Source organism: Dryobates pubescens, chromosome 32 (assembly GCF_014839835.1).
Source record: "Dryobates pubescens isolate bDryPub1 chromosome 32, bDryPub1.pri, whole genome shotgun sequence".
NCBI lineage: Eukaryota > Metazoa > Chordata > Aves > Piciformes > Picidae > Dryobates > Dryobates pubescens.
Window position 1 is genome coordinate 1,008,345 of NC_071643.1, and position 18,967 is coordinate 1,027,311.

General features: G+C 49.0%; 1 protein-coding gene across 1 annotated transcript in view; it reads left to right on the top strand.

Annotated features, from left to right (window-relative positions):
- The first annotated feature begins 8,692 nt into the window (after nucleotides 1-8,692).
- SI (sucrase-isomaltase) overlaps nucleotides 8,693-18,967 on the top strand; it is a 35,765-nt gene continuing 25,490 nt past the window's right edge. Inside the window, 5 exon segments of the mRNA XM_054175532.1 lie at nucleotides 8,693-8,816; nucleotides 11,013-11,086; nucleotides 16,527-16,647; nucleotides 16,726-16,835; nucleotides 17,874-18,025. Coding sequence (XP_054031507.1) covers nucleotides 8,693-8,816; nucleotides 11,013-11,086; nucleotides 16,527-16,647; nucleotides 16,726-16,835; nucleotides 17,874-18,025 — 581 coding nt within the window.

The window sequence follows — 18,967 nt, forward strand, 5'->3', positions numbered from 1 at the left end:
CCTCTGAACACTGCTCTCGAAACTTAGAGGAGTGAGCTGCCTATAGTGTGGTCGATGGTAGGCTGAACATGAGCCTGCAGTGTGCCCAGGCAGCCAAGAGGGCCAATGGCATCCTGGCCTGCATCAGGAACAGTGTGGCCAGCAGGAGCAGGGAGGTCATTCTGCCCCTGTACACTGCACTGGTTAGGCCACACCTTGAGTCCTGTGTCCAGTTCTGGGCCCCTCAGTTTAGGAAGGAGGTTGACTTGCTGGAACGAGTCCAGAGAAGGGCAACAAAGTTGGTGAGGGGTTTGGAACACAGCCCTGTGAGGAGAGGCTGAGGGAGCTGGGGTTGCTTAGCCTGCAGAAGAGGAGACTCAGGGGTGACCTTATTGCTGTCTACAGCTACCTGAAGGGAGGTTGTAGACAGGCAGAGGTTGGTGTCTTCTCCCAGGCAACCTGCACCAGAACAAGAGGACACAGTCTCAGGCTGCACCAGGAGAGGTTTAGGCTGGATGTTAGGAAGAAGTTCTACACAGAGAGAGTGATTGCCCATTGGAATGGGCTGCCCAGGGAGGTGGTGGAGTCACCATCATTGGAGGTGTTCAGGAGGAGACTTGATGGGGTGCTTGGTGCCATGGGTTAGTTGATTAGGTGGTGTTGGATTGGTTGATGGGTTGGACACGATGATCTTGAAGGTCTCTTCCAACCTGGTCTATTCTATTCTATTCTATTCTAATCTAATCTAATCTAATCTAATCTAATCTACTTTTCTGAAGCTGTTTTCTTTGCAGTTCATCTCCTTACTGAGCTCACAGGAGCTGGTAGAGTCCTGAAGGGTACTGATGTAGCAGACAAAGTTGTTCCATGAGCAGTGCTGATTGCAGATGCTCACTGCAGTCCTGGGGAGTGCTAAAGAACTGGTTATGATGTGAGCTGGAGCTTCTCCACATTGAATCCCACCAAACTCATCACACCTCACATTGCTCATGGAGTTAGTTGTTAGTGGGGGTTTTGTGCAGGCTTCCATTCATGCATGTGAGAAAGAACATGTTACAGGGAACTCTGGCCTGGTCCCTGCCTGCAGAAACTAAAAGTAAAATAAATTACCATTTGGCAAAAAACACAATAATATTAAGGGATTGCTGAGGGGATGGAGAGCAGAGGCACAAACAGTTTTGCTGTCTTTTCCTCTCCTGTCCCTTCTGCTTGCAAGTTCTCTCTCTCTCCCATGCCCTTGCCAGGGGATCTCTGTTTTGACTCCTGTGTGAGGTAATGGGAAGGAGGGAGGGAGTGGGGGAGGAGGTGAATGGTCCCCTGGGTCCATCCAGGGAGGGTCTGATGAGTTTCTGTGTTGTTTGTTGTGCATCTGTTGTGCAGCTGTTGTACCTGTTGTACATATCCATTGCATTGCATCTCTCTAGATGGCAGTTTGCTTGTAGATAGAGCTCCATTGGCTCCCAACCCAAACTGAGCTGGTCTGGCAATTTTATTTTGGGGGTAGTTTCTCCAAATTAGTTGGGAGGTAATTTCAACCACTCCACAGAACAGGAGGTACAATCTAGAGAAGGTAAAGGGGAAAGGGGAACAACCCAAAGCTTCCTTTGCTGTTGTTGAGCAGTGCCAGGGTAGTTTATTAGCTCAGTGCTGATCAAGCCAGAGAGAACATGCAACAACTTCTGCTGAAGGGCTGAGGCACTCTTCTCAAAAGAAGGACTCCTGGTCCCCAGCCTCTGTCTCAGCACAGGGTGTTTTATTCACTGTGTAAAACAGAGGACTAGCCCTGAAAGCACCCAGTCTCCTCTCCAGATAAACACAGGAACAGGAAAAGTGCAGTTGTGTTTCCCGTGAGCTCTCTCGAAGGACTGGGATGGCTCTAACGGAGTTTCTAAAGCAGTCTGCAGAGGAGCTGTGCTTCCACTTTGGAAAGCTTGGGTGGGCTTTGTTTGGTTTGGGGGGTTTGTATTGTTTTGGTTTGGTTTTGTTTAGCTGAACACTGGAACAAATGTTCTGTGATTTCAGTGTCAAAGAGGAAGGTTTGGGGGGCAGAAGTAACATCCATGAGATCTGCTTGTTTTATCACAGGGTTCCTAGGAGTCCTCTAAGACCTGTGCTGGACCAGTTTTCTGCTTGCATGCATCTATCTTATCAGTTTGCCATCATGCCCTGAAGTTCTTGGGAATAAATTCCTCACCAGTATAAACCAGCTTAGGGCAATAGAGTTGCAGCAGGAACAGCTTTGGTCTCTTGCCAATAACCTGTTCACTTGTGTCAAGCAGAATCTGAGCCTCTTACCAACTGTTAACTGACCCAATTACTTCACTTCTGCCCAGGCAGGATATTTGGGTTGTCTCAGGAAAGACAAATTAGTACTCAATGCATGCAGGATCTCTAATGCCAGTCACAGAACCACAGGATGATATGGCTTGGAAGGGACCTCTGGAGATCATCCAGGCCAAGCCCTGTGGTCAGTAACGATTCACCAAGAGCAGGTTGCACAGGATGGTGTCCAGGTAGGTTTTGAATGACTTCAGAGAGGAAGACTCCACAACCTCTCTGGGCAGCCAGCTCCAGGGCTGTACCACCCTCAAAGCAAAGTTGTTCCTCCTCATGGTTAGATGGAAGTTCCTGTGTTCAAGTTTGTGCCTGTTGCCTCATGTCCTGTCCCTGGGCACCACTCAAGAAAAGCCTGGTCCCATCCTCCTGACACCTACCCTTTAAGTATTGATCAGCATTCATAAGACCTCCCCTAATAATCTGATGATTATGTTCCTGAGTGAACTGGTGCTCTGCCAGAGGTTTCTTCTTCTTGGATCAGGGCAATCCCAAGCACCAATACAGGCTGGGCAGGGACTGGCTGAAAGCAGCCCTGGAGAAAAGGCCTTGGGAGTGCTGGGGGAGGAGAAGCTCAGCAGGAGCCAGCAGGGAGCACTTGCAGCCCAGAGAGCCAAGCAGAGCCTGGGCTGCAGCAAGAGAAGTGTGGCCAGCAGGGCCAGGGAGGGGATTCTGCCCCTCTGCTCCACTCTGCTGAGACCACAGCTGCAGCTCTGGGGCCAGTTCTGGAGCCTCTGTGCCGGGAAGGATCTGAAGGGGCTGGAAGGTGTCCAAAGAAGGACCACAAGGAGGAGTAGAGGGCTGGAGCTGCTCTGCTCTGGAGACAGCCTGAGAGAGTTGGGGTTGTGCAGGCTGCAGAGGAGAAGGCTCCCAGGAGACCTTCTGGTGGCCTTCCAGGATCTGCAGGGGGCTCCAAGAAAGCTGGGGAGGGACTTTTGAGGGTGTCAGGGAGGGATAGGGCTGGGGGGGATGGAGCAAAACTAGAAGTGGGGAGATTGAGATTGGCTGTGAGAAAGAAGTTGTTGCCCATGAGGGTGGTGAGAGCCTGGCACAGGCTGCCCAGGGAGGTGGTGGCAGCCTCCTGCCTGGAGGTGTTTGCAGCCAGGCTGGAGGTGGCTGTGAGCAACCTGCTGCAGTGTGAGGTGTCCCTGGCCATGGCAGGGGGTTGGAACTGGCTGATCCTTGAGGTCTCTTCCAACCCTGACAATTCTCTGATTCTATGATACAGGGATTAAGGGCTCCAAACTCTAACTAAAAATAAATATTTTTTACCAAAGCAGTGAAAAAAAAAAAATCCATGAAAATGTAGGGGGAAAAACCCCAAACACAAACTTTATTTTTCCCAAGGTGGTCCCTTGGCTGCAAGCTCAACTGCCTGCAGGAATACAGCCAGGGAGCTAACTAGGACCAGCTAACTACTTTTTCAAGTTCTCTGTGATTTAGTTGGAAATGGAGCTGCTCAAAATGAAGAAATCAAGGTCTCTTTTTAAATGACTCAGTTTGTAACAGTGCCTCATTTCCTGCCTTGTGTTGCTGTGCCGTTCTTTGCAGTCCAGCCTCTACTCCTGGGCTTGCCACCTGTCAGAAATGAAGCAGCTCTTAATTCCTGCAAACCAAAGCAGGACACAGCAGAGCCCACGCTGTTCCAGCTCTTGATTTAATAGAGTTCTTGGTTGTATTTACGGTCTCTCACTGTCCCCAGCTGAAGAGCCTTCCCCGTTTCTCCTCCTATGAGTTCAATATCACCGCTTGAGCTGAGAGCCCAGTTGTTGATATCCTTTGTACACTAATGACAATACACTCGACTGGGAAAGCTGCTGCTTGACCCTCTGGGAGACCTTGCTGTGCTGTGCCCTGCTTTTAGGCTCTCAAGCCGCACAGGAAATGTTGACTGGGTGATTGATGATTTGCGTTTGTGGCGCTGTGAATGCAGGAGAGCACTTAAGGAAATGGTTGTATTGATGGCAGGGTGATTGCAGACGTGCTTCACTGAAACACATGGCCCCGTGCTTTGCTGGGCTGAGCACCTTCCTGGAACGGGTAAATGAAGATGTAAAGCTTGGAGAACAAACACCCATCAAATAAATCCCCCAGGTCACCCAGACCATTGATACCTCCGTAATCCACGTGGAACCACTGCTTCCCAGCAGGCACTCACAAGCCTAGCAACGCGGAGAGAGGTTAGCCTCGCACTGCCGGGGGTCCTTGCGCACGCCCGGCCGGGGGTGATGGTACCGCGCAGTAAAGGGGGCGAGAGCTGCGGTTCAGCCCCAGAGGCGCGGAGAGTGGCGGCACGGACCCGTGCAGAGGTGGCTGGTTGCAGGAGGGCTCCGGCGCCCGCTGAGACACCAGCTCACTGCTGAATTCTAAACACAACCAGTTTATCACCAAAGAAAGGCAACACAGCGCTGGGCGCCGAGCACCGTAACAACACGAGCTGACCTTATACACACGTCAAACATACATGTTCATACATATTCATACCTTTCCCCAGTCCCTTCCCTACCCTCCTCCATCGGGGCTGGGACAAAACCTGCGCTTTTGACCTGGCCAGTCTTCAGCCACGTCGGCGCCTCACCTTTCTCTCCCAACACGCAAGGATCCCCACACAGTAAAGACCAGGGCCAACCAATCAGCCCAAAGATCGAACCTCACAGTCCCCAGCAATTCCCCTTGTGAAAGCCAGATATCAAAACCAATTTCTCGCAGCTCCGTGGGTAGGATTGATCTTCCTTCTCATGAGTGCCGACTAAGGGCAAAGGAGCGATTCCCTTGGTGCTCCCAGCAGACACAGCTCAATCCTGACTTCACAGGCTGAGGTGAGGAAGCTGCAGAAATCTGTGGCTCAACAAATACAAGTGGCACTTCTCAGCCCTTTCTATAACTTGTAAATACCTTAATGGTATGAACGGAAGGCTTTCCTTTGGGAAATAAAGATGAAATGTCAAGCTTCTGTCAGCCTGCTGTGAGACAAAACCCCACATACATACAAAGGCTTCTTATTAAGGTTATGATTGAAGCCTCTTCCCTACAAGCTCTTCCCCAGGTCCATCTTCCATCTTTTTCTTCTGCTTCTGGTGTATTTTGTTACTATCCTGTAGTGCTGTTTAAATGAATGCTAAATAGAATACTTCTAGATTCATTCCTAGAAAATTCTGATGGCCACAAATTCAATTATCTCCTGCAACTATTTGCATAGCTCTTTCCCTTAGCTGGGGACGTTTAATGACTTCTTGTCGTGCTTACAGCAGAAGTGATAGACAAGGAATGTGAAGGTTCAGTTAGCAAAGATATGGAAGAGAAACTGTTTAGTTAAGCACCATGAATAAGCTGGCTGGCATTTATGGCTGCTCCTCTCTCATTTCCAGAGTCTGATACATCCTATCGAAGCAAAGTATTATTAATTAACCAGCGATTCCTTGGCTGCAATAAGCACAGCCACTCTGTTTAGTCCAAAGAGTCCCTGCAATCTGCCCTGCAATCACATCCCTGCCATTGGCAGAGGGCTTAGCAAACAGCGATGAGCTGATAACAGCCAAGGATAAAGCACTGGGGTTGATGGTGAGCTTCACAACCAGGAGCAGCAGATGAAGGAATCAGAGAGGCTCTAAGGTATGTCATCCTTTCTATTGCATCCATGCTTCTGCTCACCTTTACTCCACTGCTGAGAGCCCATCACACAGCAGAACTTACCTTTAGAAGTAATAAAGCCTTATTTCCAAGTTCTAGGCCTTGGAGGAGGCTATCAGAAAGCTGAAGCTGAAATGCAACATTTCAGTTGAAGGTGGCAGGGAGAGGGTGGGGAGGGCTTGATAAGAACTTTAATAAAATTGTAGTTTTCAGGGCAATGACTTTTTAGGGTCCCTAGTCAACTTATTTAAGCAATATTAAAGGAACCTTAAGAAAGGAGCTGATGGAGTGGATGCAGAGTAGGCAACAAAGATGATCAGAGGGCTGGAGAACCTCCCCTATGGGGACAGGCTGAGAGAGTTGGGGCTGTTCAGCCTGGAGAGGAGAAGGCTCCAGGGAAACCTCAGAGCAGCCTTCCAGCGCCTGAAGAGGCTACAGGAGAGCTGGGGAGGGACTTTTTGCAAGGGCTTCTGGTGACAGGATGAGAAGGAATGGTTTGAAGCTGGAGGAGGGGAGATTTAGACTGGAGATTAGGAAGAAATTCTTGACAGTGAGGGTGGTGAGACACTGGAACAGGTTGCCCAGGGCAGTTGTGGATGTCCCCTCCCTGGAGATGTTCAAGGCCAGGTTGGATGAGGCCCTGAACAGCCTGGTCTGCTGGAAGCTGTCCCTGCCTGTGTCAGGGGAATTGGGTCTACATGGTCTTTAAGGTCCCTTCCAATGCAAGCCATCCTATGACGCTGTGAATCATTGCCTCATCACAAAGAACAGGCCCTAAGAATGGACAATATTCCCTGGAGGAGTAAAGATCAGTGTCATATTAAAATGGCTACAGATGTTGTTGTGAATGGAGAAGATAGGGCTAGAACCAAGTTATTTACAAAAGGCTCTTTATTAACCATACTGTGAAGCACTTAGTTAGCCAAGCAGCCCCTTTCCTCTTCTGGGGGCTCTTAATGGGACAGTACTGCTCTTACTCGTCATTCATTGTCATGGCTGTGGCACTTGCATGAACGGAGGTGCAGGTAAGGTGATGGGTTATACTTGGAAGAAATGAGAGGCAAGAATATAAAACAGATTTAAAATGCTATTACAGACACACACAAAGTTGGTTTGAAAGCATTTCTGATCCTTTTGGGTCATCACCAAAAGCTGTAGAACAGTTTTGCCAAACCACTACAACGCAGAGGTGCTCCCACAATTTCTTGCTTTAACTGAAGTGAGCAAATTTCTCTGTATTTAAGGCTGCTTTGTAAGGTTCAATGTTCCTAAGCAAAGCCAGCATGTGTTAGCTGCTGCCAGTGCCTATTGATCCGGGTGCTGGAGATTAGCTCTAATTAGTTTTATTGCTGGTGTGCAGTTCAGCATTGATGGCAACGTGTTGTCCCCTGCTCGTGGCTGGGCAGCTGGCTCTGCCCCAGCACAGCCCCTTGGCACAGCCTGCCTTGTGCCACTCTGACTCCCAGCACACCAAGGCTGGGGAAAAAATGACTTTTACCAAGCATTTGAAGGCACTGACTCCACTGACACAAGCTCCCTCATTGTGGTTGTGGTCTTAAAAGCTAGCAGCATAGCATGGGCTGGTACACAGGATGGGTTCTGACTGGAGCACCTCTGCTGTGAGGACAGGCTGAGGAGCCTGGGGTTGTTCTGTCAGCTTGGAGAAGACTCCAGGGGCACCTCAGAGCTGTTTTCCAATATCTGGAGGGATTCTGCAGGAAGGCTGCAGAGAGACTTTTGCTGAGGGGGTCTGGAGCCAGGCCAAGGGGGAATGGTTGGAAGCTGAGGCAGAGCAGGGTCAGAGTGGAGCTGAGGCAGAAGTTGTTGCTTGGGAGGGTGGTGAGAGTGTGGCCCAGGCTGGCCAGGGAGGCTGTGGCTGCCTCCTTGCTGGGGGTGTTGAAGGCCAGGCTGGCTGAGGCCTTGAGCAGCTGAGTGGAGCTGAGAGGTGTCCCTGGGCATGGTGGGGAGCTTGGAGCTGATGAGCTCTGAGCTCCCTTCCAACCTGAGCCATTCTGGGATTTACAAACAAGTAATTTGCTGTCACCTCTGTCTTGCCTTTACACATCACATGACCACACTATCAGAGCTTATTAGATGCTTTTGTCAAGAATGTTTGTATCAAATGAACATCTTCCTTTATATTGGTTAAGTGGACTGAAGTTTGTGATGGTGCTGAGATCTTCCATACCAGATGTTAGCATCTGCTCACTCACAGAAGCCAATGGGAGTTTGGGACAGATGATCCTCAAGGTCACTTCAATCCTTGTGTCCTGTGATTGTCTGACTCTGTGATAAACCAGGATACAGCTGGTGTTTGTTCTGAAGAAGGAAAGAAAACTTAAAAAGATACAAATGAAAAAGAAGGGGGAAAAGGAGATTTTGGGTTGGTTTTGCTTTCTTATTTTCTTTTGTCCCTCCAGAGCTTCAGTACCATGAGAAAATCCATCACTAATCTCAGGAGAAAGTTCTTTTTTATCTGTAAATATGGTTTGCAAGGAACAAAATACATTCCTCAGCAACTGCCTGCTGGTGCAATAATGCAACAACCTGCACCATGTGAATCTCCCTAAGCAGGAAATTTCATGCACAGTCATTGAGGAGTCATTATTTAAACCCTGGGTCCGGGGAACATGGCCTGAAGCCTGAATAAGTTACAGATTTTGGTGACTGAATTAGCAATGTAATTTGTGGAGTTTTCACAGCAGTTACTTGTGTTTTCCTTTGACCAATGGTGTTTCTCCTGGTCTAGATGGCCAAAAGAAAGTTCAGTGGGCTAGAAATCACCCTGATCGCCATCCTCTGCCTGGTGACGGTCATAGCCTGCATCCTCATCGGCTTCTTGGCATCAGGACAATCCGGAGTCAAACCTAGAGGTAAGGACTCCCCAGCACTGCTGTGGGACCAGAGCAAAAACCCTGAGTGGGAACTGCTCACCTCTGCTTGCTTGGAAGTATTCCGAGTGCCACAGAGCTAGCTGTTGGCACCACCTGTCTGATTCAGACTTGTCAGGAGCATGGATGTTCAGGTGAGAAGTGCCCTAAGAAAGCAAACCCAGTGCCGTAAAGCCCTGCCCCTCCACGTGACTGTGGTGTTCTTATCAGTACCCAAATGAATCGTGCCCAAGCCTTCCTGCAGATAAGATGAGTGCAGTTACCAATGATGAGCGTAGCAAACAGCATGACTCAGAGTTTATTGTTGTGAAAAAGACTTTTATCACAGAAGCCTTTCTCCCAAGGCTGGACTTTCAATAGGCACAGAGCTGGCACGATGGCAATGGGTTTGAGTACGAAGAACACACAACTGAAAAAAAAGAAGGAAATGATCAGAGATCAGAGAGACTGTGTAGGAGCAGCCCCCTGGTGTGGAACCTTAACAGCATGCACTGATCCTGCTCCTGCACTGGCATGTTGCAAACCACTTGTCTAGCAGCGGTGCTGTGCATGGCACCCTGCTTTGAACACAGTTCTACTCTGTGTGAGTAATTCCTTTTACACCTGAGCACTGAAGCAACGAGCTGGGAGCTTGGCAGTACAACAAAGATAGTCAATAAGACACAACAAACATTTTGGTGTTTTACTAGAAGTGCCCAAGCAGGAAATATTTGCATCAGCCTCAAGATGAGCAGGAGCCTGCCTGAGCGAAAAGGGACAGTGCCTGCGTTGCAGGTAATGCAAACAGGCAAGCTTCTGTGTGTCTCTGTGCTGGTTTGAGCCTTAACTGGAGTTTAAAAGCTCTAATGAGAACAGATTAAGATTCCTCCCCCGCCTAACCCCTTGCCCTTTCCCTAGTAAGAAAAGGGGGGGAAAAAGTCAAAATAGGAGTAGGGAAAAGGGGAGGAGGTGACTTTATGAAAGAAGTTGTCTGGAATCAGTTTGTAAGTAGGAGAAATAAATTTTTTAACAAAATATATATACAGCAATACCAGGGAGGGTTCACAAGGGTGAGGGATAAGGGTAAATAGGAAAATACACAAACCCAAGCCGGGATGGCCTTGCTCTTCCCTGGATGTAAGTGGATTCAGTCCTTTAGAAAGTGTGGACGCAGCCTGGAGAGCCGGGCCCAAGCACATGGTCAGTGCAGCAAGCAGCAGCAGCAAGCAGCAGCAAGCAGCAGCAAGCAGCAGCAGCAAGCAGCAGCAGCAGCAAGCAGCAGCAAGCAGCAGCAGCAAGCAGCAGCAGCAGCAAGCAGCAGCAAGCAGCAGCAGCAAGCAGCAGCAGCAGCAAGCAGCAGCTGCTGTTCTTTCGAGCAGAGCAGGTGAAGCAGGAGAAGAGGGCAAGAACAGTAAATGTCCTCCTTTTGATAGGCTTGCTGGACAGGAAGGGGGAGTGCAATAGACCACTTTTGACCCAGGGGACCCCTCCTCCTGGGCGGGTGAAAACAAGTCTTCCTCAGCCCACCTAGATCAAGTTTCTTTTGTCCTCCTGCCCCCATCCAGGATGGGTGTAACCTAGCACAGTCTCTCAGCACGGGACAGGGTTGCTCCATGTCACAGCTCTCATTCTAAACATACAGTGTTCCAGAATACCTGTAATGGAAGTTATCCATTGCTGGGAGAAACTGAAACCCACCACCAGGCAGCCTTTTGTCAGCTGAAGTTGCCAAGAGGTCGCCTCAAATTTGGCGTGACAAACATAATATCTAATGGAGCATTCTAGTGGAGCTGCAATTCCAGCTCCTGTGGGAGAGCAGAATTTCAGGGGGAGCAGCAGCACAATACCACTGCAGAGAAATGAAAGTCCTTCCAATTTGCATTTGAGATGCATTTTCATAAGAGGCACTGCACAGTGAGTTGCAGGGCTTACTGAAAACCAGATCAATACCTTCAGAAATAAAACTATCAGTGTCACCCATCTCTTCATAAGCTTTCAAGGGAAGCTCTCCTACCTTGATCTCAAATAGCTGTCTGCGGTTTTTCAAAGGTGAAATCAGCTTAAAGTTCACACTCATGGTTAGAGTTTCCTGATGGTGAGAAGCAGGCAGCAGAAGCAGCTACTGAGGTAAGAGGTAGCCAAGTTATTCCTACTGCTTGGAAACCCTGCTGATCACCTGTTCATTTCCTCCCCTAACAGTGTTTACACCACGATGCCCAGCAGTTGCAGTAGCACAGAGGATTGACTGCATCCCAGATCAAATAGCTACAAAGGTCTGGAAATATTCTAGAACTAATTAGCTCACAGAGCCTCTTGCTTCATTACAGAAAATGAACTGCTCTCTGCTAAATCTGTTGTGATCTTAACCTCTTTTCATCTCTGATTGCCTGAACACTTTCCAGGGAAGCAAACCCATATGTAACTCATTTCAACCCACTGACAGGCAGGGAGCTGGGGCTGTGCAGCCTGCAGAGGAGAAGGCTCCAGGGGGACCTCAGGACCTGAAGGCATCCTGCAGGAAGGCTGCAGAGAGACTTTTGCTGAAGGGGTCCAGAGACAGGCCAAGGGGGAATGGTTTGAAGCTGAGGCAGAGCAGCAGTGCCTATAGAGCAGGGTTAGAGTGGAGCTGAGGCAGAAGTTGTTGCTTGGGAGGGTGGTGAGAGTGTGGCCCAGGCTGCCCAGGGAGGCTGTGGCTGCCTCCTTGCTGGGGGTGTTGAAGGCCAGGCTGGCTGAGGCCTTGAGCAGCTGAGTGGAGCTGAGAGGTGTCCCTGTCCATGGCAGGGAGCTTGGAGCAGATGAGCTCTGGGGTTCCTTTCAAACTGAACCATCCTAGGATTGTATGATTCCAGCCATTGTAGCACTTTGCTGTCAAAGGTTAAAGATCACTGCCAAGGTACTCTCCAGAAGGTTTGTCCTGGGATAGGTGGAAACAACATTAGTCAGACATCCAGCAGCTAAAAAAAACACACTCTTGACTTTTATCAACTTTGAGCAGTTTTTTTTTGTCTAACAGTCAAGTAGCAGGGTGTAAGGTAGGTCAGCAATAGCAGGTGGGCAAGACCTTTGTAAGAGACATGGACACAGTTTCCCTTCAGAGCCAATCTGAATCTCAGAATCTGCCTTTATTGGTTGTGATGTCTATTATCTGGGAGAGTTTAGAAATCACTTTTTGACTTAAGAAGCTGTGAGTTAAAATTCACAGTGAAAAGGGTCACAGAATCACAGAAGGTTAGGGGTTTGAAGGGACCTCCAGAGATCATCCAGTCCAACCCCCCTGCCAGAGCATCATCTCCCAGGGCTGGAGAACACATCCAGATGTGGGCTGGAAAATCTCTGGAGAAAGAGACTCCACAACCTCTCTGGGCAGCCTGCTCCAGGGCTCTCCCACCCTCACCACACAGAAGTGTCTCCTCATGTTCAGGTGGCACCTCCTGGGTTCCAGCTTGCTCCTGGTGTTTCTTGTCCTGTCACTGGGCACCACCCAAAAGAGCCTGGCCCCTTCACCCTGACCCCCAGCCCACAGATACTGGTAGATATTGATCAGCCCTCTCAGCCTTCTCCTCTCCAGCTGCAGGTCTCTCAGTATTTCTTCACAGCAAAGATGTTCAAGTCCCTTAATCATCCTCATAGCTCTTTGTTGGACTCTCTCCAGCAGGTCCCTGTAAATCATCTTCATTTTTCAGTGCTCTCACATGCAGAACATTTGTGTATTTGTTGGTCTCAGAAGGCTGTTGTTGTTTATTGTCACTGTTAGTTGTCATCTCTACGATGGATGCTCTCAATTTCCAAGGGAAGCTGAGGGCTGCCTGCCATCTTTCTGTGGTTTAGGGGGGCAGGTTAGGAGGGAAAATAATTAATATATTCTGATGTGTGGTGTTTATGTCATCCACAGAGGTACCAAAAATTATTAGCTGTCTGCCTCAGTCTCTGAGGAAATTCCCAGTCCAATTCCAGAACTAACAGCCGGTAAAGCTTCTGTCCTGCCACAGGGTTGGTTCTGATATGCAGTTCAACAAAGTGCTGCTGGTTAGCAGGTTAGGGGAGGCTCACATTGCAGCCTGCTCTTTCACTTCCTTCACCCCTCCAGGAGCAAGCACACCATGGTAGGAGCAGGCATGCAAATGACTTTAATTGCTGCCTTTGAAGCAGTCACCCCACATTACTGTGCACTCATCATGCGGTTTTGCTCTGGCTGCAACTGTAAGCCCTGCTGCAAGTCTGTCTTTGATTTTAGCATCACTGATGGCAGAATGAATTCAGTCAGATTATTTGGATTAAAGTAGGGTGTGGTGGGTTGAGGCTACGCCTTTAAAATTTAGTTACAGATTTTGAGACTCACTGGGGAAATGCCTGCTACCAGATTGGCTGTACCAACACCATTCCTTCTCTTTTCTGGTCTCTTCTCTGCTTGCTTGCTCGGGAGAGATCAACCTGCTTGTGGGCTGGCCTGGGCTGAGCTGTTCAGTTGAGTCTAACTCACTGCTTTCTCTCTGCTCCTTTTCTCTCCTGGGACAGGGGGTAGGGGGATTGGGGGTAGGGGCAGCGGCACAGCTTCCCTGGCCTCTGCCCAGGGGGGTTGTGTGGTTTGCTCGTTGCAAATACCTGCATAAGGTTGTGACTCCTGGGTGTTTTGTACACATTCACTGCCTTCCACCGGGGAGTGTAGCTCTTGCTTGTAAATGCAGCTTCATTTGCTCCTGACTGAGCTGCTCTGGCAAAGGTAATGCTGGGGGGAAGCTTCAACCCATAGGGCCAGATGCAAGGTTGAATATGCCCTGGAACTGGATATGAAAGAAATGATTCCTGGATCTGTTCTGCCCTTAGTGGAGACAAGAGATAAATGTCTCCTCACCCTGTGGGCTGATGGCAGCTGCTGGGTGCACAGCCGACACAAGCCAGAGCCCCAGCCAAGCGTGTCCATTCACTCCTGTCTGGATTTTCTCCTGGGAGGATTTTGGTCCTCCTTCCTTAGGTTATTGTAGCACAGCACCAGCAGAGCTGTCACACTACAGGTAGCTGCTTCCAATAACAGAACTCTTCCGTAGTGGCTCAGAACTGCCAGCAGTCGGGAAAATGACGATTTGCCTAAGCTTGTATAGCAGGTTAGTGTCTGTCTGGATTTCTGCCTTCACTGAAGATGTCCTGGGTGAAGCCAGAAAATGAGTGGGATTGCAGAGGATGGAAGTCTGGGAAGCAAATAGACAGTTATTAACTGCTCTCAGGGGTGAGACAGGCAGACGTGCTGAAGGGAAGCAGATAGTTATTAACTAGTCCCTGCTGGGGGAAGCTGCCACAAATTCTGATTAGACAAGGAGAAGGCATCAGTGAGAAAGGAACTACCATGAGCAGAGCTTGAGTAGTCCTTTGCTGTAGTGATACCTCTGAAGGCTCGAGGGAAGGCTGTGTTGCTGTCTTTGTTTTGCTTCACGTGGTTTGGTTTTTAAACCAAATATCCTGCTGGCAGGTATTTGTTTGCATGGTTTAGCTCAGCAGCACCTACAGAAAGCTGCTGTGTTTGTCCTGGGTGCTCAGGAGCCATCCCAGGCCATATCCCAGTGTAAACTCTTTCCTCATAGCCAGAGTTACTTCTAAGTGAGTTTGGACTTTCTCTGTGGCTTTATTGGTCGTTGGTATCTACGATGCTGAGTTTATAGCTCAGAGGCTATGATCATCTTGCACCTTTATTTATCCTAAGTGATAGCTTTTACAACAGCTTCTCTGGTGGCTGTGCATGAACTCTGCTCCTTTCCCTGTGTCAGGCATAAATGACCTTGCACTTTAGTATTGAATTCCTTATGCAGCAGGCCCAACAGGCCACCAAAACACACTAGAAAAAGATCTAGCTAAAAGGATGTCAGTGGACTGTGAAATACCTGCTAAACACAGTCAACAAGTGTTCATGAGAAGTTGCTGGGGAAAAAGAAAAGCAAGTTTATGAAGCTGGGGAAGCAGCTGCCTGAGCTGCCAGGCTGTGGGAACATCTGCTGCTCAAGCTCTGCTGCCTTGCAGGGGATACTCACTGGCCTAGGAAGGGATAAGAGGAAGGAGATTCTGTTCTCAGGTGTTTGGGATATTCCCCTTTGGGTAAAGGAAGGGAGTAAGGGAGCAAAGCTGTGGCCTGGACAATCTTGGATGGACTTGGTGCTTCTGATTTACTCTGCATTAGCTTGTACAGTGGGAAATAAGGAGGTGGGAAGGTGGAAAGTGAGCATGGGATTTTCCACAGATTTGGGGATCCATGTGGGAGGGAATAAGTCACTGTCTCTCCCTTCCAACCATGTTTTTTCTTGGATCCTGCTAAAGTGACAGCAGACTTCTTTGGATGTGGCAGAGGCCACACTCATCTGTGTGGTGAAGCTGGGTTTTACCTGGGGTGGTTCTGCAGAGATTTCAGCGCTCTGTGCATTCACTGCCAAATAAAGGCACTAAGACTTCCCAAGCCAGTGGCTCTGTGAGTTCCCTTTGTGCTTTGTTTCAGCACTCCCATGATTTCTGGGATGTATCTGGCTTTACCTTTGCCCTGGAAAAGCATTTGCTCTGCAACGACCAAGTTGGGCTCTATTAGCCCCCCAAAAATGTCTCTAGGGACAGCAGCAAGAGAGATTTAGGTCAATGTCCACCTGTGTGAATAAGTATGGCACAAACCAAACCCATCTGAGCACAGTCAGGTGAAGGCAGACACCACTTCTGCCAGTGTTCAGGTGGAGAGAAAGATCTTGAAGGTCTGCCCATTGGATTTGGACACCTGAGATCACCTCTGGATGCTGCCCTTTGCCCTAAGTGAAACTTGCATTAGTGCTGCCCTTTGCACTAAGCTGGAGTTGTAATGTGAGAACATGTGTGGAAACTTAGTGGTGTGGTACCCAAAGCTTATCTGCAGAGATAAAGCTCAGGCAGCACGTGTGGAAGTTATCTCTAAGAGCCAAGCAAAGGTACTGTAGCTTATGAGCCTACTCCAAGGCTAGTGTGAAGGCTGGTGCCACTCCTCTGGGATGTGCTTCAAACCACAGGGTTAAAAAGTTACTGCATCCCAACTCGAGGGCCTGCAGAAGCAATCTGAAGATGCCTGATACTGGGAAACAACATTAAAGTGTACTCAAGGTGATCAATGATGCATGCACAGATGTTTAACCAGATGTTGACCAGCTGTTAAGCCAGCTATAACTTTCAGTCCCTCTGCAGTGTGTGGCTTTTGGTCAGACTACACCTCACCTGTCACAGGTCCATTGCTCAAATAATTCTGTTTAAATGTGCATTTTGCTGTGGATCTTGTGGGTTTAGGAGAGATTTGCTATCTAATGAGCAAACTTCTGGTCTGAATGCAGAAAATACCTTTTCTACTTCATGTGCATGAGGAGGAACCTCTTTACCAAAGTAAAGGGTGATAGAGCCCTGGAGCAGGCTGCACAGAGAGCTGGTGCAATCCCCATTTCTGGAGTCATCCTAAACCCACCTGGATGCTGTCCTGTGCAACCTGCTCTGGCAGGGGGGCTGGACTGGGTGATCTCCAGAGGTCCCTTCCACTCTCCATCATTCTGTGATTCTGTGTCTCTGTATCCTGTGCCACTGAATTTGCTCAGCAGCTCTGGGCCTGCCTGCAGAGGCTATGAAGAGTTCTGATGGTGGGGGTCACTCTGTGTGCATTTGCATTGCTGCAGCAGAGAGGATTTGTGTAACCCCAGCTCATTTGTGCTGCTCCTGTCATTGACTCAGAGAACCTGCACCCAGCGTGGCTGCTGCTGGAGCCCCCAGAGCGATGTCAACGTGCCCTGGTGTTATTTCCCATCCAACTCTGGGTACAAAGTGGATGGGGAAGAGAGATCCACTGAGGCAGGTAAGCTGCAGGCTGAGCTCCACAGCTGCTGCAGGTGCTGGTGTCTGAACACAGTAACCACCTGTGGTTTCTCCAAAGGGTTTGAGAACACACTAACAAGGCTGCCATCACCTTCCCTCTTTGGAAAGGACATTGAGACCGTCCTCCTGACAGCTGAGTACCAGACAGCCAACCGCTTCCACTTCAAGGTCAGGCCTTTAGCCCATGTCTCCTAAGGCCCCCTTCTGTGGGGGATTTGGGGCTGGCTGGTGCAGTGCAATGAGCTCAGGAGGGATGGATTAAACCCCATTGTGACTCCCACTGAAGTGCTGGACTCCTCTTTGCTTTGTCCTCCCTGCTGTTGCAATGCCCCGGGTTGATGAGCTGAGCCTTTAGAGCAGAGTGTGATTGCTGCCTGAACAAATGGCTGAGACCTCAGCTTTTCAATCTGCACTTTACCCTCACCATAGGAACGTCTGGGGGCTTAGGGGGAAAGTTTATTTAGTTGGTTTTTATTTATGGCCTGGACATATATGTTTAGTCTGAACAAGAGGAGGGTGAGGTGAGACATCTCTGCAGCTACCTGAAAGGAGGTTGGAGCTAGGTGGGCATTAGTCCATAGTATCAAGAACAAGAGGACATGGCCTGAAATTGTGCCAGGGAAGGTTTAGGTTGGAGGTCAGGAAAAATGTCTTTCCTGTGAGAGCAATGAGGTATTGGAACAGGCTGCCCAGGGAGGTGGTGGAGTCACCATCCCTGGGGGTGCTCAAAAGTGCATAGACCTGGCACTTGGGGACATGGTTTAGTGGCTATGGTGGTGCTGGGTCAATGGTTGGACTCTCAGAGGTCGTTCCCAACAGAAATGGTTCTCTGGTCTCTCAGTAATTTGGACAGACCTTCCAGGGGCTTTGTGTTTTCCATGCCATGAATGGGAGATACTGATGTGTTTGGGCTTGAGCAAGGTTTCTTCTGTGAGACATTCCTCGTGGGCTCCTGCTGGAGCAGGGAAACACAGGGCTGAGACTTATGAGGGAAATGGCTGGAAAGGAGTGATACAAGTTGGAAGTGAAGAACAATGGAGGCAGAAGAGGAGACTGGGATGGGGTAGGATTATGCTAAGTCAGAAGTGTGTGTTAATGCTGGAAAATCTAAAATGTCCATCTAGACTCTGATCTAAAATTCTGAAATGTTTGGGTCAAACACAAGGATTTAGAAGTTGACCACTTCTGCTGTTTAAACCCATGCAGATCACTGATCCTAACGCACAAAGATTTGAGGTCCCTCACGAACATGTGAAATCTTTCACTGGATCCAAGGCCTCCAATTTAAACTACAGAGTAGAGGTGAAGCCAAATCCCTTTGGCATCGTGGTGACCAGAGCAAGCAACAACAGAGTGCTGTAAGTAACCTTGGTGCTCTTCCTGAACGACAGGGATGTCACTGCTGGGCCACACAAGCAGAGAGAGCAGCTCTGCTACTAGGACAGGTGGAGGGAGCTGGGGGTGCTCAGCCTGGAGAAGAGAAGGCTCCAGGAAGACCTAATAGAAATCTGACAGTACCTGAAGGGCCTACAAGAGGGATGGAGAGAGGCTGTTTGCAAAGGCCTGCAGGGACAGGACCAGGGGCAATGGCTTCAAACTAGAGCAGAGTAGATTGAGATTGGATGTGAGGAACAAGTTCTGCAGCAGTAGGTTGGTGGAATGCTGGAACAGGTTGCCCAGGGAGGTGGTTGAGATCCCATCCCTGGAGATATTCAAGATGAGGCTAGACAGGGCTCTGGGCAACCTGATTTAGTTGGGGATGTCCCTGCTGACTGAGGGGGGGTTGGACTGGATGAGCTTTGGAGCTCCCTTCTGACCCAGCCCTTCTGTGATTCTGTGATTCTATGATTATGCTTTCAAATAGAAGGGGAACATTCATTCCTCATGGCATCTTTTATTTGTCAGAGACTGCTAAAGCCCTGAATCACCAAAACCAGGTTGCCCTTTAGACCCACGATGCATGAGAACAGCTGGTGGAAGCCACTGATAATCTTCTTAGGTCTTGATGCAAGTCTAATGTTTGATGGACTTGTACCTTGAATGCTTTCATCCCTCTCAGGTTCTCAAAATAATAAATAAAGCAGACCTCTAAAACTAATGGCATGGCTTGAAGGCCCACTAGGAGGAGGGAGTGTCAGGATGAACACACTTATTAAGTCAGTGCAAAGATGATTGCCCATCAGTGTGCTGGGCCAGCTGGATTGTCAGCACTTCAACAGGACTCCATTAGTGATTATTTTTGTGCTTTTAGTAGCTTTTTCTTGCTCAGAATCCTCTAGAATGATTGATTTGCAATTCTG